General features: G+C 41.7%; 4 protein-coding genes across 5 annotated transcripts; 1 reads left to right on the forward strand and 3 right to left on the reverse strand.

The window, feature by feature from the left end:
• The first annotated feature begins 1,616 nt into the window (after nt 1–1,616).
• Nucleotides 1,617–3,457, forward strand: zgc:103625 (methyltransferase-like 26 B). The gene is made up of 6 exons (XM_061089315.1): nt 1,617–1,816; nt 2,638–2,800; nt 2,940–2,999; nt 3,096–3,163; nt 3,249–3,327; nt 3,410–3,457. The coding sequence occupies exons 1-6, from the start codon at nt 1,617–1,619 to the stop codon at nt 3,455–3,457; spliced, it is 618 nt and encodes a 205-aa protein (XP_060945298.1).
• Nucleotides 3,458–3,608: 151 nt separating this feature from the next.
• hgs (hepatocyte growth factor-regulated tyrosine kinase substrate) lies at nt 3,609–14,366 on the reverse strand. 2 transcript variants are annotated; one of them, XM_061089837.1, is made up of 20 exons: nt 14,234–14,366; nt 12,282–12,366; nt 12,087–12,162; nt 11,851–11,943; nt 11,019–11,136; nt 9,864–9,916; nt 9,601–9,669; nt 9,320–9,444; nt 8,268–8,382; nt 8,070–8,168; nt 7,889–7,984; nt 7,736–7,774; nt 7,473–7,637; nt 7,135–7,345; nt 6,881–7,053; nt 6,654–6,794; nt 5,756–5,939; nt 5,463–5,599; nt 5,192–5,368; nt 3,609–5,055 (listed from the first exon to the last, which is right to left on the reverse strand). In XM_061089837.1, exons 1-20 carry the CDS (start codon nt 14,268–14,270, stop codon nt 4,948–4,950), a joined length of 2,301 nt encoding a protein of 766 aa, XP_060945820.1. In that variant the 5' UTR covers nt 14,271–14,366; the 3' UTR covers nt 3,609–4,947. The 2 variants fall into 2 exon arrangements, with proteins under 2 accessions (XP_060945820.1, XP_060945819.1); XM_061089836.1 differs by having other exon boundaries at nt 7,135–7,348.
• A 2,612-nt stretch (nt 14,367–16,978) lies between these two features.
• Nucleotides 16,979–17,954, reverse strand: cldnk (claudin k). The gene has a single exon (XM_061089958.1). The coding sequence runs from the start codon at nt 17,835–17,837 to the stop codon at nt 17,193–17,195; it is 645 nt and encodes a 214-aa protein (XP_060945941.1). The 5' UTR covers nt 17,838–17,954; the 3' UTR covers nt 16,979–17,192.
• Nucleotides 17,955–19,393: 1,439 nt separating this feature from the next.
• btr02 (bloodthirsty-related gene family, member 2) lies at nt 19,394–22,779 on the reverse strand. Its single transcript, XM_061090718.1, has 7 exons — nt 22,715–22,779; nt 21,343–21,615; nt 21,163–21,240; nt 20,826–21,074; nt 20,608–20,746; nt 20,466–20,492; nt 19,394–20,203 (listed from the first exon to the last, which is right to left on the reverse strand). Exons 2-7 carry the CDS (start codon nt 21,610–21,612, stop codon nt 19,659–19,661), a joined length of 1,308 nt encoding a protein of 435 aa, XP_060946701.1. The 5' UTR covers nt 21,613–21,615; nt 22,715–22,779; the 3' UTR covers nt 19,394–19,658.
• Nucleotides 22,780–23,032: the final 253 nt, after the last annotated feature.

Below are 23,032 nucleotides of genomic sequence, written 5' to 3' on the forward strand. Positions count from 1 at the left end.
GTCCTGACCTACCCAGAATGCACTGCGTGAACCGTTCGCGCAACTACGGCAGCCCGTGAGGGACACGCGAAAACATATATATATATAATTAAATAAATATGAGCGCGCATAAGAATAATATATTAGCTACAGTTATTAAGCCAAATGACACAGTTTATAATTTGAGGAAAAATATTCTTCATTTAATGTTCATTTGTTTAATTTTAAACACAGGAAACTGGTTGAGTCGAGTAGTTATATTTGTTTATATTCATTTCAATAAATATTTGCAAATTTAAAAACAAAAACTTTAAATGGTGTTTCAGAGAGATTAGATCATGGTTCATTATTAAAATCAAATGATATATATAATAAATATATAGTTCAATAAATATGAGCGCGCATAAGAATGATATATTAGTTAACAGTTATTAAGCCAAAAGACACAGTTTATAATTTGAGGAAAAATATTCTTCCTCAACAGATTAATGTTCATTTGTTTAATTTTAAACACAGGAAACTGGTTGAGTCGAGTAGTTATATTTGTTTATATTCATTTCAATAAATATTTGCAAATTTAAAAACAAAAACTTTAAATGGTGTTTCAGAGAGATAAGATTATGGTTCATTATTAAAATCAAATTATATATATAATAAATATATAGTTCAATAAATATGAGCGCGAATAAGAATGATATATTAGTTAACAGTTATTAAGCCAAATGACACAGTTTAATGATTTGAGAAAAATATTCTTCCTCATCAGATTAATGTGACTTTTTTTTAAACTGTTTGAGTCAAGTAGAGTTATATTTAGGGCCCGAGCACTGACAGGCACTGACAGACAGTGAGGCCCTATTAAAATTGTAAGGATTATTATTATTATTTTTCAGGCAAATTAATTGGCTTTTTGAGGGCTTTAACATGTCAATCATGAGGTTTATTCAACCTCATGATTGGGTTGGAGAACACAATAAAAATAGTATATCACTCAGTATGATGTAGTAGTACAGAAAAACATTGCAACAAACTACTTGTTTATTTTCATTTCAATAAATATTTGCAAATTTAAAAACAAAAACTTTACATGGTGTTTCAGAGAGATTCGATTATGGTTCATTATTAAAATCTAATTAAAAGAAGGAAATGTATATACGCAGACATAAATGATAAGATATAATAAAAGCACAGAATGAGAAAATAATATAAAGATGCCTAGCCTGAATTCTATATTTTACTACGAAACCGATGCAGAGAAACAAGTGCAGGTGGTACTGGTTGAAAGAGTGCTCAGTTATGTCTTCATGATGACAAAAATGACAAAAAAAGAGATGGCTCATTTAAAGATATAATAAACAATAGTTAACACAATATTCACACTCAAATGTATTGAGAATTGAACTGATCTGTGTGTCTCGGTTCTTTTCTGGACCCTGAGGAGGAGCACAGATCAAATCCTCTTAACCAGGTAATCTCTGCCACCATCTGCTGTCAGTCATTCACCGTTAGGCCATATCCCAGCTACTGTGGGTCAACCAGCACCAGTGAAGGTAACAAGGAGAGAGGAAATCAATACATCTGCTGCTGGTGTACAATCAAAGTGAGTGAGATGTTCTCCTGCCTCCTTCCTTCAGATCATGCTGCTGTCTCCTCAGGCAGAGAGGAACTGGGAGGGCCTGTGTTCAGTGCTTGAAGACGTGTTGGAGGACCAGTCGGACAGGCAGCTGTTCGCCCTGGAGCTGGGCTCTGGAACCGGGCAGCATGTCATACGCTTTGCCCAGAAGATGCCCTTTGTCACCTGGCAGCCATCGGACATTAAGGAGGAGTCTCGAGACAGGTTTGTGTGCGAGTAGAGAAAGAAAACAAAATCGGTGAAGATATCCAAGTAGTTGGTTAGAGTAGTGGTACCATCAACTGTGTAATAAGCTTCAGGAGGCAGGTTGAGCTCTTTCCAGCTCAGAGTAGGATTGATAGATGAGAACAGGCACGTGCACAGACAAAAAAAAAGGGCACCCATCGCCAAATTATTTATCAAATTAAAAATAATAATAATAAATCAAAAAAACTAACTGATTCTCCCTCATTTGTTTTACTAGTTGATGTCCTGATCCAATATAAAAGAGAGCTGCTACCCTGAGCTGCTTGCTGCAGTTCCCTGTCCTTCTGCTTTTGGAGTCTCTCTTTTCTTGGCATTATAATGCAAATTTTGTAAATGAGATAAATCAATCATTGTGCATAATAATCAAAGAGACTAACATAATCTCTATAAAGCTGACAACACAGCACACACACATTTTTGTTTACTGTTTTCTGACAGAGTTGAAGTATAAGCAGCACAACACTAATAATATACCACAACATACCTCACCAGACTGTCGTGTATGTCGGGGCGAAATTCTCACAAAAAATCTAATAAATGCCAGTCAGATATCAAAACACATTTGGGGGGGAATTGATAACAGAGAGAGTAATTTTCATTCTTAAATATTGATGAATGAAGAAAAAATTGGGCTCCAGCAGAAGGGCACTTTTCTCCTCCAGGGCAAAAGGGGAGGAGCTTGAGCACCACTAGGGGTCTATCTGTGCACGTGCCTGCATGAGAATCTAAAGAATTCAGACCCTCAAATGTACGATTAATTCTGCTTTACATAATCACAGTATCAAGGCCTACATTGATGCGACCCATGCCAAGACCATTCTGCAGCCTGTCCACCTGGACGCCAGCGAACCGTGGGAGAAATGGGCCGGCGTTCCCCGCAGCTGCTGTGACCTTGTTGTTGCCATTAACCTGCTGCAGTACAGCTCCTTCAAAACAGCACAGGTCAGTCACGTCATCTAACAACAACTGAAGCTGTTGAGCTAATAGGCGATGGAAAATAATGATGCTAGTCCCCACTGGTTCATTCATGAAGTAGAAAGTGGAAATTTATCCAAAACCTGTTTGTGTTTTTTTCCCCAAGGGTGTTTTTAGTGGAGCAGGTCAGATCCTCAAACTAAATGGCCTTCTGATATCTTATGGGGTATGTGAAAGAAGCAATGTGTAAGTGTGAAAAGATTCAAATATATAGCATAGCTGAACAGCCTGTTAACATTTCTAAATCTTTGTTATGCTTCAGGCATATGCTATTAATGGCACCATCACACCGAGCTGTAACGAACAACTGGATGAGGAGATTCGAAAAATGCGAGTGGACATCTATTTCAATACATTAGAATAATGTGTTGTTTTGTGTGACGTTGAGAGTGACGTGTTTTATTCTGTTGCACAGGAATCCAGAGTGGGGTCTTCCAGATATGGATGTTCTGAGACAGCTGGCCTATGGGAACGGGATGCGTATGGAGAGGATTGTGAGTGGTTTATTGTAGCTGGTGGTAATAACTTTGTAATAACCATGATGTTGCTGTTACACCTGTAACTTTATATTTCCAGATCGAGATGGAAGAATACTACAAATGCCTCATCTTCAGAAAAATTTAAGAAAAAGCCAAACTGCACAAAGGAGATTTTAAAATGTTCTTATTTGTATACTGTAAAACTTGTATTGACATTTATAAAGGTTGTTAAACCATTCACGTGTGTGTCTTTTTAAATTCTATAGAAGAATACAGAAAAGAAGATGAAGCAGGTGGACAATAGGAACCAGATATTTATTAAATATAATTTGAAAATTACTTTGTAAGTCAGACAGATCAGTATGATGGAATAAAGAAGTTCACAGATGGCAACTGACCGGCTAGAGAAATCACTGAATGGGCGGTGATACATACATACATGCAGCACATCATGTTCACCCATAACTTCTAATCACCTGGAGAGCAAAGTACACTTGAAAAAAATAATAAGGATGCCCACCTGTAGTTCTAATGTTGTTACCCTCAACTGTGACTGTAATAACTAAATGCAAACACGATGCAGCATCCCATGCTTCGTTATGTTCTTCACTGTACGTTCCGTAAGTTATTTTAATAAAAAGGATGAACTGATGCTTTTAGAGTTGCTGGATTGCTTTACTATGTGAATTTAATGGATTCTAGTTGTTTGATTTCAATGACATATTTCTTAATGTGGATTTACTGAGGATAAAATAACCATCAAGCTACTTTTCTCATACCCCCCCCCCCCACAGTGTATAATCCCTGTTTCATCATCTCAGAAACAACATTAAAACACTTAAAAGTCTTAGCAGTGCACAACAAATAAATGCCAAAGCAAGAGAAGAGGACCCTCGTGTGTGAGTGTCTGTGCGCAAAGAACGGATGGAACTGAAAACTACGAGTGGAATGTGGTGAACCTGACGGACGTGGAGAGTTAGTGCCGTTCATCTCTGTGACTGTGACTGTGATCCCGAGACATTGTTCTCTTTCCACAGAACCAAAACCTTCAAAAAAGCACAAACTCTGGTGTCTCTCAGGTGCTCCCCAAACTGAAATAATTAACTTCCATTCCAGAGAGTAATTGAAATTTAACATGCAAATTTTGCTTTATAAAAATATGCGACAAAGGATGGTTATATATTTTTTCTTCTGGTTTGTTATATTTCGTTATTCATGTTTAACTTTAATACCACAACTATTTCTGAGCTTCAGTTATTAATTTGATAAGGAAGTACTAAATACATGTCAGGTGGAAAGAGGGAGGAGGGAGGAGGGAGGAGGGAGGAGGGAGGAGGGAGGAGGGGGTCTGGGTTAAGGTGCCCTCTCTCACAGCTTCCACCTCATGTTCCTGTAACTCAGTGGGTGGGGGGGGGGGCTAGGAGCGCAACATCATCACAATATTTCACGTTTGCCACAACATCATAGCTAGGTGGAAGGTTGTGTGTGTGTGTGTGTGTGTGTGTGTGTGTGTGTGTGTGTGTGTGTGTGTGTTTCCAGAGGGCATCCTGGAAGTCCAGAGCGGGGGAGGAAAGACCAAAGGAAGAGAGAGGACGTAGTGTGTGGGACTCTGGCGCCTGGGGGGGGGGGGGGTGTTCAGTCGAAGGAGATGAGCTGAGCCTCGGCGCTGCCCGGCACCGCCTGAGGGGTCTGCTGCTGCGCCACCTGCTGCTGTTGCTGCTGAGGGGCACCAGGGGGAGCCACCTAGCAAGAAAGGGACAAACAAGTAAAAACAGAAAAGTTAATGACAATCAGCAGAACCTGGAAAGTACAAACACGGACTTTGGTGTGAGCTTAGTGTGCTGGAGGGTTTATGCCCAACTAATCATTCATAACTGACCTGCTGGTACATGGGCTGCTGGCCTGGCATGTATGGCTGTTGGGGGGGCATGTTGGGGTCCTGTCCTGGCAATGCTGAAATCATGTTCTGCATGGGGTACGGCTGGTAGCCCATGTAACTCATACCATTCGTGGGTGCAGGCTGGGCCATGGGAGGCAGACTCTGGGTCTGAGGGACCTGCACAGAACCAGGAGAAGATTAGTGAGACAGTTCCATAATACTAAAGATTTTATACTATAAGAGGCGTTCAGAAACTGGGAGACAATCAGACCTGGTAGCCCTGTGTGGGCGTGGGTTGATAGTTGGAGTAGGGTGGACTTGTAGTGGGCGGAGCCTGACCAGGGGGAGGACCAGGCTGCCCATTTGTGCCGGCAGGCTGGTACATGTACGCGTTAACCATATTTGGATCTGGATGAAGATCAGTCACAGACAGGAGAACACTTAGTTAAGCACGATTAAGAATTAAATCAAATACTTAACAACCAAACAGAGTCAATTTTCGATATTTTTTCGATCAAGAATATTTCAAAGCATCTTTATCCATCTTCTCGTTGACCTCCTCACCTGTGGGGGGGCCGGGCATGGCCTGATACTGTGGAGGTGCACCCTGCCCAGGCTGGTTCATATACATGTTATGCATTGGTGAACCCTCCACAGAACCAGCAGGGCTGAAGGTGCCGGGGTAGCTGGGGGGGGCTCCAGGCTGGTACACCACCCCTCCTGCCACGTTCGGGGGCAAAGACTGCATCTGTGTAGCACATGCAGACAATTTTAGACATTTATTATAAAAGAAAAAACTTATGGAGACGTAAATGTCTTGTCTAAATTCGTGCTCTATTTGAATTATACCACAGGTGTCTACAGCTGTTACTGGCCAACTTATATAATGCACTTTAATCAATCCTCTAATATGATACATTAGATGAAATGGCGGTTGTTTTCCTACATAGAGACCTCTGTCCTGAGAGAGGGTTGGTTAAGGTCTGGACTTATAGAATGATTGATTGAATATTTATTTAAGCCTCGGAAGACACACTGAGGGATAAGACCCTCATTTACAATGGTGCCGAGGGTACAATAAAAAAGTTGATACATTAAAAGTTAATACATTGAATAAATAGGAATGAAATAAATATCCATATATATATATATACACAGTAATACAAGGTATAAAACAATTCGTCAATAAAATACTATGGCCAAGTCAACTAGCAGTTACAGTCACTGCAGGAGAAGTCAGCTGTTCATGAGACCAGACTCCAGAACTCTGTCAATGAAACAAATGATTTTTGGACCTCATTCCAAATGTAGGGTTCCTTCTAACAGAAAGCTGTCTTCCCCAAGCAAGTTGGTCTTAACACGAGGCAGATATAATGAAATGATGACGATGAAGTTCTCTGTGGAAGTGGAACCGGTGACATCAGCAGAACCAGTGTTCCAGACATCAGTTCCCAGTGTGTACCTGGGTGTAGGGCATGGAGAACGCAGGCATCTGGGCTCTCATCTGGATTGTGTGCTTCTGCTGCTCCAGGCGCATCTGCCTCTCCTTCTCCTGCTCCTGGAGGCGCTGGATGGCCAGCTGTCTCTGCATCTCCAGGTACTCCTGCAGTTCAGTGACAGAGACCTCTGAGTACGGTAATAGAATAGAGTATCAACCTGCATGCTAATTGCAGAACATCGTTTCGTTACCTGTTTTTTCTGCCTCATTATCTCCAGTTTTTGTGCCAGCTGGATCTGCCTCTGCCTCTCTGATTCTTCTGCAGCACGACGCAGCTTCTCCCTGTGTTCGTCACGAAGGGCGTTGAGAGCGGCCCGGGCGTCTCGCACCTGAGCCAGCTTGTCCTGCAGCCCCTCGTAGTACACTGCAATGTCACAGTTCAGAGGTTGGACGCACACAGAGACACAAATAGGTGCAAACAAACTCCTGAGAAGCTAACACTCACATCGTTTCTCATCCAGCTGGTTGAGGATGTCCAGGAGCTGTGGATGCATGTTGTTGATGGACTGGAAGAGGGAGAGCACGGCGCTGTCATTGGTGATGCTGCGGCCACGCATGTGGTTGCTTTTCATCCGGTTAAGGAAAGTGGAGACGGCGTTCTGCAGAGCCTTCACAAACTGCTCGTGGTTCTCCTCCGACTCTCCATTCTGGTACGGCTGCTGGAGGCAGAGACGAGAGGGAGGCAGAGAGCAGAGAGTCATTTGGGGTTTGCCTTTTTTCCCTTCAGCTAAACATTAAAATACTGCTTCTTACATCCACCCTCAGCATAATATTTCAATATACCTCCACTATGCTGACTGGCTGCACCGGGACGTGAGTCTCTACCGGCTGAGTGACTGCTGGCAGGGGCTCAGCTAGTGGCACAGGGGCCGGGGCCGATGGGGTGGGACTTTTGCGAGCCTCTTCCTGCTTCTTCTCCCAGTATGTTCTGTTCAGGTATCGGGCCAGCTGGAACATCGTGACAGACATTAGTATTGTCCAGATGTAGCATTTCCATTTATCTATAATAACACAGGTTTTAAAGAAGAGAAGAACAACACACGTACCTCAGGGTCGACATCTTCAGCTGACGGAGCAGAGGAGTTCTAGAGAGAGCACAGTACAGTAGATAATATATTTCATATTAGTAAGACGATACAATAATAATAAGGAATATTTGCCAGCAACAATAATTAATTTAACCAGAAGAGAATTCTAACCACAGGGGAGGTGTAGAGGGTGCTGACGGGTGGTGCTGAGGAGGTCACTGGGGTGGGGTCAGCTTTGGGATACACCGAGTACGAGTTCTTATGCCTCTGTAAAAACACACATCTATGGGTCAGTTTATCGCTGTTAACGGGCTGTGAAAATACAAAGTGAACACTTTGGTTGGTGACCCACCGCACGCTCCTTCTCCTCGGCCTCACTCTGGGACAGGGCGATGGCCAGCTGCAGCTCCTCCTCCTCCTGCAGGGCGGCCTCGTCTCTCTTGGGTGGCATCTGGTCAGAGGGAAGTGGTGGGACCAAGGGAGAAAAAAGTGAGAACTGTAAAGTAAACCATTTTATTACCCCATCTATATATAGTTTTTAAACAGTTACCTGCGACTGCTGGGACAGAGGGCTGGTCAGGTACTCAGGAGGCAGCTCAGGAGTTCCTGTGGCACTCGGGGCTTTGACTTCAGCTTTCCTGAGTGGGGGGGAGAGGGAGGGGTGGCTGGGGGGGAAGGAGGGATGAGGGAAGTCAGACAAGCTTGTAACTCAGAGAAGAGCATTCCACCAAACCAAAAAAACAGAACAATACAAGCAAGCAAGAGCAGAATGCATACGACTTTTAACACTAAAATATTATCTAAATTTTGTATTGCAATAACATGCGTTTTTAAGTTATTAATCTTCATTTCTATGGCTCTGTGGGATTATTTGTGCTGGAGATCATGTCAGTTAGGCTCATTAACACTGAGATATGGCTGCTTGTTCAAGATATTATTCTACTGTTTGAGCCACATCCCTGAAAAACAACATAAAACTTTGCAAAGTGGTTCAGAATAGATGCAAGCATATTTAATCTAAATAGTATAAAAGAGTTATTTAGGTGACAGCACCTAAATAACTTAATTTCACTTATTATCAAATAGAACAGGACATATCAATTAACAACTTTGTCGGGGAAATCAATGTGTACAAAGTACTAAATTGTATAAAGACGATAGTCATATTGTTGCACAAATCTTCGCTGGCCGAACTTGAAATAAAATTTAAGTATAAAACCTTTTTGGTTGAGCAAAACTGATGCACAGTACCTGGGCTGAAAACACAACCTTTGTGTTGGAGGTAACAAAAGAATAAACCTGAAGAAACTCATCCAGACAAAGTGAGATTCAAAGCATTTCAAAGAATTTAGATGAGCAAAGCTTTTCAGGTTGAGTGACATTAAATCAGTGCATTAAATCTAAGTAATCTCTCAGTGATCAAGCACAGAAAGAGGACAATCAACTAGTGCGTGTCTCATCTCAAACTAAACTAAAAACAATAACACAACATGGGCAGGAGACAAATTTACAATACCAGACATGTCAGGCTGCAGCTAACAATGCTAATGAAGTATTAGCATGGAGAGGGTCACCATACTGTATACTTCTCCCAGGACTCACTTGTTGAGCAGCTCAAAGCAGGGCTCACAAACACGCACTTCCTTCTCAATGCCGAACTTCGGAATGGTGGAGTACTTAGACGAACACTTGCCACAGAAAATCTGGCCACAGGCTCGACAGTGGTGCTGGAAAAGCACGGGACATAAACAGAGGTCAACTTCCTCACATGCGCAACAGACATAGCACTCAACACACACACACACACACACACACATATCTGTAACTGAAAGAAGGAAACCATAAAACTGCAAGGGGCCGAGTCACACTAAAGCCTGGCCTACCTTTCTTGTCATGACTCCAAACTGGACTCTGCACCGATGGCACTCCTCTGCATCCACCCAGTCTGGGGCCTAAAGAGGAAACAAACATCAGATATGACTGACATGATGACAGACTGGAGCCTGGTTTACATGAACATGCTGTTTATCCTCTATTCCTGACCAGCACCAACTTCATAAGGGTTAATTTACTGTCAAATTAATGCTGCTTCTACAGAAAACACTATTTCATAAACCTGAATCTACCACAGGAAATTATGACTCACTCTCTCAGCTGCAAACATTGCGTCACTCTCCTTAAACTCAGGGAACACATGACCTGTTGAGAAAAGAAAAACAGACACGTTAAGCAACACTGCAAATTACAAATCAAGTTTAAGCCTGAGACCCGTTTTAAACAAGTATGTTTATTTTTAGGGCCCAAGCCCAAAACAGTAGGAGACAGAGGGAGGCCCTATTGATATTGTAAGGATTTTTTTTTTTTCAGGCAAATTAATTGGCTTTTTGAAAGCTTGCTCAACATTGCTAACATGCTGAAAATCTAACCAGAATTTGCAGATATTAGAAAGTGGTGAAAATGTACGTATTCTGGAGTAATTTTAAATGGGCGTGTTAAAATGTTTCAACGGCGCCCCCGTTGCCCCTGGAACGCGTTGACATTGACTTATCTTCACAAAAGTTGATACACAGGTGTATCATGACCAGACAAACAAAGGAGTAAGGAGGTACATTTAGAAAAATGCAACAGGAAGCCTGCCATTTTGCATTGAGTGGCCGTATACCACATTTTGACTTTGAGGTACTTGTACCAGAGCTTACATCAGATCACCTTCAAGTGGTAGCGTCATCTCAACAGGATGGAGATACAAACTAACTCACAGTTTGATTACACGCCATCAAAGCACCAGGTTCTGTGTCTGGGACATACATGGACCATGACTCCTTTGATGCTGAGCCGTCAACAAACAACTCCACTCCTGCAGTGACAGGGTCGTGGTCACAGATCAAAGGAATCGTTGATGTCTTGCAAAGGTGACGTCTCTCTCTCTCTCTCAGAATTGGGACGTGTCCTCAAACCGTGATGTGCAATTGATACCGTTGACCGTAATGAGCAATAGTTATTTTTATTATTTATTCAAGAAATTAAACTAAAGACTTGCTTATATTTTCTATGTCCTTATTGGTTGACTGAATTAAATGGCTTTTAAATAGTTGCAGATACCAGTATAGTGAAAATATAGTGAAAAGTGACAATAACAGGATACTTTTTTTGTCAAAGCATTGTTGGAAGTGACTATCTGAATAACTAATTGAATTTTCTACGGTTTAATTATAGTCCAAACAGGGTCTGAAAACATTCATGTAGGTCATTGGGTAAGATTGAATGAATACAAATAGTATATGAGCATGTGACCACTTACCTTCTACTTTCATGATCTGATAAGTGTCTTGAACCACCTTGTATTTGGGTTCATTGCGGAAGGCGTGGGCCCAGGCCTGGATCAGGTAAAGGATCTTGTTTCTGACATTAGGTTCCGTCTGTTTCTGGTGGAAGAAGAACCACAGAGTAAAGAAAATGTATATATCTTAAAAAATGCTTTTAAATCCTTCTTGTTTTTATGTTCTATCACTCTGTTGTTGAATTACACTGATATGAGTGAGCAAACTGCACTTTGTCTGATGGCAGAAGGTCAGGGGGGGGAACTCCCTTGCTTTGCTCTGAAAAATCCTGCTGTCACATGTCAGTGACATCATCAGGAAGAGGAAACCGGCATTGGCTGCAGGAGCCTGAGTCACATGGTACAGCCAGGATCCAATCAAATACTGGCTGCTCACGCTGACCTGCAGCCAGCTGCCTCACAGCAGGGAACCGTTCTCCAGTCAAGAGAACTCGTGAGAAGGAGGTGAGACAACTGACCTGACTCGAGTCTGTTCAGAGGTTAAAGTAACTGCATCTCAACGTTCCTCTTCTTGTTCACGTTAGAGAACTAATACATAACTGCACAGATATTAACTTAATAAGAGGTCAAACTATTAGTTATCAGGTAAGTTAGTTAGTAGAGGATTTGCTGTTTTCTCCTGTTGTAAGTCAATCACCTTTGTGGCATTTAAAATTGTTACTCTGCTCTCTAATAAATCATCATACGCATTTTTCACTTAACATTCCATTCAATTCATAGAAAAATGTAATAATTGGATTAGTTGATAATCATTAATAATTAAACAGCCCAAGACATTAATAAATGCAATGACCTTGAGCAGATCCTTCAGTTCCTCCATAGTTTGTTTACTTGCCACCTCATCATGGACTGTTTGGCCACAGTTCTTCACAACGGACTCCAGCACCTGAGGGAGGGAGACCACAGTATTACTCACTACAATAACTATGTTGTTCATATTTCATGTGTGGCAGCAGAACTGTAGGTTTTGTGTGTTAATTTAGTTTTAAAGTTCTTGAATATTTTTTCACCAGCAGTGTAATGTTTTACCTCCAGTGCGTACAGGGCCACGTGTGGATTTTTGTCATTCAGCTTCTTCTTAATGGCTCCGATGGCATATTTAGCCCTGTAAGGACAAAAAACAGATATTGCTCAGTAGTTTTCTTTATCTTAAAATATAAAAACATATAACTGTCAAAGGAACTGTTTTAATATTGAAGCTGACAGAGATGAGCAGTCACTCACTGTGTGTCTCCTTGTCGGATGAGATCACAGATCTGCAGGATGGATTCCCAGTCGGTCTCCAGCAGCAGCTGACTGGTGGCTTTATCTGAAATGAGTCCCGATGGGATTACTCTCGGCCTCATGACTTCCACAAAGTTTCTGCAACACTGAACCAACTTGTCATTAAAATCTACAGATTTCCCATATTCCAAAACTCATATACACATTATAGACTTGCTATGACTTTAAGGAGACGGTGTTAATCTGAGCTTTTTATGTTGATGAGCTTCAAATCTATTCTCAGTTGTCAGTTAATTAGGGACGCCTGACACTTAAACTGATAACTACGTCCTTCTGGAAGGTTATGCTCAGATTTATTGAAGTTGTATGAGAGAGCTGTTAATATTTGGTCATTTTTAAGGCTTAAATTTGTAGTGCAGTTAAATTATAATTCATTGTACAGGAACACGTCTCTTATCTACAACTTGACCTTATTGATATAGTGAAAATAAAGAGGTTACTAAGGGCTTGGCTCAACATCATGTATATGTATTTTATTCTCTTGTAGCTTTGTCTTTAACAAAGTGTTCTCTTAATGCAACCACAACATGATGTTTTCTCTTTAAGGATTGTTACACAGAAATGACTGTGGTATTAGAACAGATAATGAATTCAGTCTTATGACAGAGAGTCAAATGAATACAAGAACATGTCTTACATATTATTTGAGACAAGAAAAAAACTTCATTTAACGTGACTATTTGTAAATAGATGTCTTAAAGTTTAAAACAAAATGCCTAAATTTGAATAACATAATATTTTGAGGATTTTTATTGTCGTAATAACTGCAGATATTGCTAAATGGGTGCCTGAACTCATTCCTTATATATCAAATTATTCCTGATTCACGTGAAGTGTTGGAACATGAGGTAGTAAGTTCTAACCCGTGGTCTGTGCTAATCTGACTAACTGTATGTTTTGGTTATATGGAAATATGCCCAGCTATGGCACAGTGTCTCTTTATTCTCCCAGGGGCTTTAATATGAGGTGTTTCCTTTGGGCCTGATCTTGAGGCAATGTGAGGATTATATATCTAACTTACATAAACCGGTCATACCTTAACACGTGTGTATTTCTAAATGTCTTAGTGTTTTTAAATGACCATGTCACTTCACAGAAAGTGGTTTATCTACTGGGATATTATGGGGTTTCAGCTCATATGTAACCCAGGGGCTTTTCATTAATCTGCCAACTACAATTAGGATGTTGGTAAATTATTTCCCACCTGTTATTACTTTAACTTCGGGGAATCATCTGCTTTGATTATCTTTTTTAATTCCAGCAGGATTAACGAATCCCCCTTCAACCTACAACATGGTTAGACACTTTTAATTACAATTATCTTTAGATAGTGCTGGAGTAGACTAATCTCTGCGGTCTAAGATTTCAATTTGACAACTGCCATCTCAAAGAAAGAGTTATTAATATCCAGGGAAATCACAAAATGGAAGAGATTGGCAGCTAGCTGATCAACCTGTCGGATCACAAACACACAAGACAACACAACAGGTCGGAGAAATGATGACACAACAATGTCTAACGTTCAAGTTTTGTCTTGTCTGAACCGAATCGACTGGTTTTTTTCTTGGCTAAAAGCTGAACGATCAAAACAAAGGACTTCGATGAGATCCTGATCCGAATAGAGTGGAAGATAAACAAGGTTTCACCAGCTAATGAGCCAGATTGCTAAATCGCTAGTTCGCCTAAACCGGGATCCCAAACAATAGCAACGAGTGTGTTAGCAGGCTAAAGCTAGCAGGCTAAAGTTAGCAGGCTAAAGCTAGCAGGCTAAAGCTAGCTGGCCCGGGAGCCACAGCCCCAGCGTCTGTCACAACAATGCGCTGAGAGACGTCGCTCTTCGGCTCTCACTCCGCTGATAAACCGTCCACTCGACCACCGGGCGGATCACTCACCGATGAGCCTCTCGAAGGTGCCTCCGCCTTTCCCCATGTTCGATTCCCGGGCGTCAAAGTCGCTGCCGAGGATCTTGTTTTTGTCACCGGAGCCTGGTACTGCTTCCACCGCTGAGGTTAGCCTGTTAGCTTCTCTGTTAGCCACGGAGCACAGCTGTACTGCTCTAACCACTTCCTGCTTCCGGCGCAGAAACAGAGATGCGGAGGGATTTGCGCCCCCTAACGACTGAAACGTGAAACAGCAGGTGGAGATTTGGGGGAAACTAGATTTAAGTCGTCATAACAGCCGGTATCTTTGAATACAATAAAATACAATAAAATACAATAAAATAAAAAAGATTAAGGTAGAAAGAATAATTAAAAAAAACAGAAACACAAGATAAATAGGTAGATAAGGTGCAGTGGCAAGATGATGGTAATAGTACTGATGATATGATGGTAATGTTATTGTTAGACAGTATATCAAAATAGTAAAGTATATATAGTATATAGTATAACATAAAATAAATTTATATATAATAGTAATTATACCAATATAATAGCAGTATATAGTAATAATGGCAGCAACAGTATATATAATAATAATAGTAAATATAATAATAATAATAACATGTACACATGTATAAATATGTGTATATAGACTTATATATACAAAGAATATACAGAGAGTATGATATATAGTAGAGGTATACATATAAGTATTTGACTATACAATAGATAATATAATATACTATGAGTGTAAGAATATGTAGACAGAGTGTGCAAAAGACAATATTATTGTATAAAATGATATATAATATCAATATGGTTTATATTAACACATATCACATATGATGTGAAGTAAGTGTATTTGGAGCGGAGTGTTGTACAGGGTACACAGTGCAAGGAGAAAACTAGGTACATCAGTGTGTAAGAATTAAGTAAAAGGGATCTATTTGTAGGAATTTGATATGAAATAATCATATTTTTTACCTAAACTGTATATATTGATGTTTTATTCTCCCTAGAATTTGCCCTTTATATTTAAATACTTTATGTCTGTACTATATTTCGGGTCCTATACGGAGGCCACTATGTTTTTCACAGTAGCCCAGACTGGACAAACTAAACAGAGGTGAAGGGTATTCAGCTCCAGCATGCAACTTCACCACTAGATGTCACTAAATTCATACACACTGAACCTTTATACACTGTTTTAAAAGCAGTAATTAACTTATTATTTTCAAATTCAGAATGAAATTTGATTAATCAACTGCATTTTGAGATGGGATATACCACTCATTGTTCAACTGTGTTTGTTTGCAGAGCTGGAGTTTCCAAATCCCCAAGTAATCATCTAAATGTGTCTCAACTAATCATAAAGCCATTCAGTTTCAAGAGCCATTTCTTAGCCATTATTTCTTTTATTTTGAAAGAGGCCCATTGATACACCGTATAAATTCAGACCTATGTCCCCAGATACTACTGTAAGTCTGGTGAGCTGGCAACAGGGTGATGTCAAACTCCTCCTCCATTGTTCTGTGGTTGGCCGTATGGAGAGTTCAGCTCCTCAATCAATAACAATCAGAGGGATATAATTGTACAGTAATTGTGTTGTTGCACTGATTAGTTACTGTGTAACTAGTCCACTTGTCTCACTGTGTTTTTCCGATAGCACAGATTGTCTTACTGTATTACTCTACCAGCCCTGGTATAGGCCTGCTTAGGTCATGAATGAGTCACTACCTGGCACATGGAACACTGATGCCCATTGTTATTGTTGCGTTGTAGTGCTCTATAGTGTGGCATTGTGGTGCTCTGTCCTCTGCTGTCACAAGCAGAGAGAAAATCTGATGTAACAATCTGTACAATGTAAACCCTCATAAATGTGTCAAAATGTACTGTTAATACAGGGTGTGTCTTATATATAATGTAATGGGTTTTTGTTATTTAGCTTGTTAAGGCAAAAACTGATTTAACTTCAAGACATTTTATCGTTTTACTTTTGAAAATTCAAATTTAATCTGAATCTGAATGAAGAATGTCTAATGAATAGATTATTTTTTACTGTGGTTTGAGGCATCCCACATTACATTGACACAGAATAATTCACACAGACACACACTTACACACACACACACACACACACGCACACACATACGCACACACACACACACACACACAGAGAGAGAATATGTGACTTTCACATTCTTAGAATGTATCTATTTTAATGTCATATTATATCATTTGGCCTTCAGCCTTATTATTGAGTTCTTCTCCAGTGGGATTATGACTGATGAGTAAAAGGTGTTTTGAGATCAACCGAGCTAAGACAGTCTGGGTTACTGTATTTGGATTTCCATGATTTTCATTAAATACGATTTAAAATAATATGTATTGTCCCTGGAACATAGTCGCTGTGAGAGGGAGGAGGATGGAGCATCACACACACACACACACACACACACACACACACACACACACACACACACACACACACACACACATAGTATGGCACCACCAGCGATGTTAACACACACCCATTGTTCTATTGTTCCACTCAGCAGAACGCATATAATCATTTACATAAATGAGCCAAACAAAGATTTGCCTTTTAGAAATACTACTTCTCTCTAAATCATATGGTTGTATGATTTATTTTAAAGGGATTTTATATCAGTAATCATTGAAAATTTGGACACACACACACATGTTCTTCTGTAGAAGATTTGGACAACCAAAACTTTATTGTATTTTACACTGACAGACAGAGAAGAAAGTGTTATTTGAGGATATGAGGTATGAAATCATAGAATGAGTTCATTTTTCTCTAAACAGCCTCCTATGGCTTTTCAAAGAAAAAAGCAAACTGGTATAACATTAAATATAAAATCATTACAAGGAGCAAAATCAAGAGGAGAGAAAACAGGTTTGTCATCTTTTGTGGCGGATCTGTGAGACTTATTCAGATTCATGGAACTTAGACGTAACCTTTCTGTGAGGCAGGGGCCCTGCGGGGACTACTTTCTCCACTGCTGAAAGTGGGAGAGCCTGGGAGACCAGGGGGACTTGACCCGGCATACAGCAGAGATCCTCCGATGAGGAGCAAGGCTGAGGCCCCCCAGCCAATGTAAAGGGCAGGGCCCAGCTCTCGCTTGTGTGGAGCTGCTACATGTGGGTCGTAGAAATCCCTGATGATGGAGTGAGCAGTCCAGCAGACGGGCACCAGGTAGAGGAACCCTGCGATGGCAAAGAGGGATCCAGAGATGCGGGCAATGCGGGCTTTGAGGCTGGTTACACCAACGCACTTAGTGCACTTGACTCCCAGGACCCCCAGAGACAGAGCCAGGCCACAGAGCAGGACGGAGAAGACAGTGAGACCCCGGGCGGCCTGCATGTCACTGGGCAGAGCCAGCAAGCTGTCGTAGACCTTACACTGGATCTGACCTGTGCTCTGCACGATGCACGTCATCCAGAGACCTTCCCAGATGATCTGAGCCGTCACGATGTTGTTACCGATGAAGGCAGTGACCCTCCACAGGGGGAGGGAGCAGACTATCGCCCCACTCACCCAGCCCACAAGGGACATGATCAGGCCCAGCAGCTGCATGCCTGTGGTTGCCATGGTGACAGATGTTGTTTGGATCAAATCGAATAGTCTTTGTTTTTTGATCAGTCTCTGTTTGCTGCGGAGGCCCCAGTTATAGTTCCACAATAGAAATGTGAATGTCTACAGTTCTGCAAATGTCGTGCTCCGACGCTGGATCCTCAGACTTCGGGGCGGGTATCCTGAAATAAAAAAAAAAAAAACAAGAATCAATTTAAATACATTTATACTAAATATGCAGTTGAAAATATGAAGTTATTCATAACTTGTCGCTACTTTTGAAAACATTACATTAGCCAAGCAGGAAAAGACTAATGGGGCATATAAAGTAGTTATCATAAATATTTGGGCTTGGAGGCCCATGTTTAGTGGATTCCATTTAGAAGCACAGAGAATAGCCTTCTTTGACATAGCTGTGGGTGTCAAGCTACGCCTGCTGGGTGAGTGGATTATCTCAGAAAAACATGAGGAGACTGAACACAAGCAGCTTTCATGAAGGCTCGTAGAGTGGGCCAGGACGACCTGTATCATCTATTTATCACAGCACTCAGTGTCCCCATTGCACTGATTCTGTGAATCAAATCCTCCATAAGAGCTTCTGATAGATTAATAATGATAAAAGAGACAAGCTATAACCCAGAAAAAATCCCTATATTATAATAACTTGTCCAACTAAGGCAATTTTCTGTAAAATCTGTATCTTTTAAATAGGAGATGAAAACAATATGATAATAAATCTGAGAACCAGAATAACCAATGGCTTCTCAAACTGTTTTAAATCATGGTGCATAAATTCATGTTAAAAAGTCCCTTGCTGTCCCCTGAAGGCCTCATACCTTGCTTTATTGTGTCTTATTCTTGGTAAAACCAATTGTTTTTGCCTTTTAGGACTCGAATATTTTTCAACCTACTCCTACACCTCAAACCCTATTACTACTTAAACAGGGATATCAACTTATCATATAGTTACAGGGAATATCATTGATATTCTCTCAAATTCTCTTTCACAAATGTTTAGTTTTTATCAAACTAAGGTCAGTTTTTGTCTGTCAAATCAGTTGAAATCTTTGGTCTCCAATGCATTTATATTTACCTCAGATGAAGTGTGGTGTTCTCTCTGCTCCCCTCGGTCCACAGGCTGGTGCTGCTGGTCCTCGGGCGTGTGGAGATCAGCTGTGGACGCTCTGAGGAGTGAATGTCGGCCCTGAGAGTTCACTGTAGTCCTGAGGAAGGCTGAGGAGCAGGGGACCGCTCTGTCCGAGGGGTCAGCTGGACTACAGTGACAGTGGGGGGGGGGGTGGAACAGCTCCGACGACCCAGGACAGGAGTGGAGATGGGGCTGCCCTCCCAGATGCCAGCGCAAGTCTGTGTGTCCGTGGGCAGAAGCATGCGCTTGTGTGCACGGCCGTGTTATTGTGTGAATGCGTGAACGTGTTTGAGTGTGTCTCCCAGTGCCTGGTGTGCCAGCACAATGCCCTGCTGTTCCGCCGTGCCCTCCCTCCCTCCCCCTGCTCCTCGTCAACCTCTGTCCCAGCCCTGCACCCCCCTTCCATCCCTCCAACTCAGCAGCCCATTTTCTCCTCTTTTTTTTGACACACTTGTTCGTTTATGAGAGCCTTCTCTTTTCTCCTCTGTCCTTTTCAATCTGTTTATGGGTTTCATTGAAGTTTTTCAAGTGTAGGGAGTCGGTCCTTATGCCACCTCTTGTTCACTGTTCTGACAGGGGACATGATGTTCACAGTAGAAGTTCATATAAATTATTAAATATATTCATCACACAGGAAAGATCATAACAAGAATAGCAGCTGTTTCACAAGTGGAGATGTGTGAGATTGATCCTCAGATGCTGCAAAAACTGGAACCGATGATTAGAGGAGCAGCATTCTTGCCTCCGTGCAGGCGACCGGGGCCGAAGAAGGGATGAAGCCTGTCGGTGAAGGTGTCTGTGAAGGTGTGGATGTGGACCCCCGATTCTGCGCAGTAGAAGGACACGCGGCCCACTGGGTAGTCCACAAACACACCCACCTTCCTGGGCCTGGGCTCCAGAGCCAATGGGCTGATGGGAGAGGTGTTGGCCACGAACTGGCCTCCAGCCCGGAGGCTTAAAGTCCAGAAACCATTCGCAGGGCAGACGGTGAACTTGCCCTTCCTGTTTATGGACTTTTTGACGACGCCCAGGCTCCATTCAAGCTTCTCCCCGACCTCCACCTCCCAGTAGCACCTCCCACTGCTGAAGCTTTCCTTGGCCAGCACGTTAGCCACACGGTCGAAGCGCTTGGGGTTATCTGGCACCTCCTGGAGCTTGTCCGTGTGCCTCACCTGTTTCCTGTCTTCTGAGACCGAGAGGAAGGGGTGGGCTGTCTTGGCGCTCAGATTGACATCCACTGGGAAAGAGGGAGGAGCAAAGGTCGAGAATGGGTCAAACAACACAGGACAGTACAGAAATGCCTGGGGAAGGGAGGGGCCTTCACTCTTTTATTCAAGTTTTCAAAACCCTCATTATATTAGATAGACTCCAACTATTCCACCACTAATAACAACAAATTCAAAGGATCTTTAATGACATATCCAGCACGCAAGATCCCCAATTTCAGGCTATTTGATTTCTATTTTTTAAACTAATATTCAGTGAAGACAAATTCTTACCTGTGTATTTCTCTGTTCTTTTTAGTTCTGTAGACGAAGAGCGACCGGAGAAAGAAAAGTCAGTGATATTGAAATTTGACGGATCTGATTAATGTTGATTCAATACATAATGTGAGATATGTATAAGAAATGTATGACTGACCAGATTTGGAGAGCCTGTTGACTTCTGCTCTCATCTTGTCCACAATGTCCGACAGTGCTCGTCTGGTCACCCCGAAACAAGGGTCCGTATCCACGGTAACCTTGGACCAGTCCTTCATGTCCAGGAGGGAAATAGTTTTCTGCATGACAAAAAAAAAACAAGATGTAAACATTACACTGAGAGTAGCCGGGACGAGTGTAGCTGATGAAGATGCTCACCAAGTTAATTTGCTTTGTGTCGTCAGTCTGATCGTGGATCACAGGATTCTGGTGGTCCGGTTCGGTGGTCTCCTTCCTCAGCTCCTGGATCTCCTGCTCCAGCTCCGTCACCAGCGTCTCCACACGCTTCTCCTCGTCTCTCTGTCGGTCCTCGATTGCAGCAACAACTGTTTTGTGGCTCTTCTCCATGGCGTACACCAGGGCAGAGAAGACTCTCTGACTCTCTCGCACCTCCCTCAGGTAAGAGCCCTGATGTGACACCATCATGATTCAATTGAAGCATTTTTTAAGAATAGACAAAGTGTTCCAGATGTTTCTGTGGAGGTTTTGAACGCACCTTCTGCACCTCGAGAGAATATTTCAACCTTTCTATCTTCTGCAGCCTTTCCAGGATCATCTGCTCGAAATCTATAACCTGCGCGTGTACAACAATGACACACATTTACCAGATTTATTCATTATTACATCACATCACCTCTGATTATCTGACCAACAAAGCAAACGGAAGGAGAAATACCATTTCCTCATCAGGTGGTTGCTGTGGCCGAGTCTTCCTGTAGTTGTCGGAGATGTCTGCGAGGATATGGTTGACGCTGAGGTCGGGCTTGTCAGTGAACACTCTCTTACAGTGGGGGCAATATTTGGACTGGTGTCGGGCCCAGTAGTGGCTCAGGCAGGACAAGCAGAAGCTGTGTCCACACGCTATGGTCACCGGGCTGGTGAAGATGTCTCTGCACAGGGAGCACAAGAAGTGCTTCTCAGAGAGGAGGCTCATGGTAGAGGCCATTCTCTGAAAGTGACAACCACGTGGTAATGTCAGCAATGTCAAAATGTCAACCAAGTATGAGGAACAGCTGTTTTTCAGTTTTCTTGCGAAATCAACTGTCAAACTAAGATAAAGAGGGTATTTGTGTACCCTATGCAGTAAAAGTCTTTCAAGAATATCTTGTACTTTATATACATTTCATTTTAGGTTGTTTAATCCAGTGGTTCCAGGAGTTTGGACCTTTCCAACAAATAATAAACAATAGTTTTATGTATAGTATAGAGGTTAAATATCTCTTTGGTTGAAAGGTTCATAGACATCTTGAACTCGAGAAGGGACTCAAAAATACATGCAGTATTCTATTAGCTTATCTGTGTTTATAAATGTAAAATCTTATAATGAAATGTAATGAGTAATTACTAAATATCTGTCAAATAATGCAGCGTAAAAAGTTAAACATGTTCCTCTGAAGTATAGTGGACATAAAGTACCAGAAATACTCAAGTAAAACAATTATCATCTCAAAGTAAACTGCTTGAGTAAATGTCCTTTTCACCACTGTATATGAGAATATGATTTACCAAAAATATGTCATTTTAAATATTTGTTGTTTACAGGAAATAATAAAATACATTAGGCAGCACTCAGACGTTTTGGAGGAAGGGACGTCTTGTTCCTGAACAAAGCAGCATTCCTCTCATATTATATAATGATAAACAAAGAACAGGACAAGTGATTCACATAATTCTTTAGAACTCCTCAGTCTTACACGTTGATTCCTTTGAACCCCGATGCCTCACACCTTTGAAAGAATTTCATTTTGATAATAGACCAAGTGAACCGAAGCAGCAAAGTAAAAGATGCGAGGGGAAGTATGTAGTCAAACAGGTAGCAGGCAAATCTTCTCTCAACACAACAAGGTGATTACTGAAAGCTTTAGGTTGTTTCTCACGAGAAGAGTGATCCCTGAGTTCTGACTCCATTGCGCTCTGGTGTCGACGTTCAATAAGGAAACAAACTCCACTTATGCAACGTGTTCTTCACAGATTCAGAGGTCTGATGAATGTGTTTCACCGAAAGTGGAACAATATAGGAAAGCTCAAAGAGACAAATGTGGTCTTACCTCACCGAGTGGAACACAGCGGACAACCTGCTCTGCTTCTGTTCTGAGTTTCAAGGTAACATCGAGACTGCAATGGTTGACAGGTGTACTAAGGTATGTGTGTGTGTGTGTGTGTGTGTGTGTGTGTGTGTGTGTGTGTGTGTGTGTGTGTGTGTGTGTGTGTGTGTGTGTGTGTAGGAAAAGGGGCAGAGCTTTAGACAATGGCACTCCCAGTCAAAACTCCACCCTGGGTGTTATCTGAGCTACTCTTTAACTAACCCACACAGAGAGACTCCAGGAAATGTTGGCTGAAAAAAAGGTTGGTATTTGCATAATGAA

Source organism: Limanda limanda, chromosome 17 (assembly GCF_963576545.1).
Source record: "Limanda limanda chromosome 17, fLimLim1.1, whole genome shotgun sequence".
NCBI lineage: Eukaryota > Metazoa > Chordata > Actinopteri > Pleuronectiformes > Pleuronectidae > Limanda > Limanda limanda.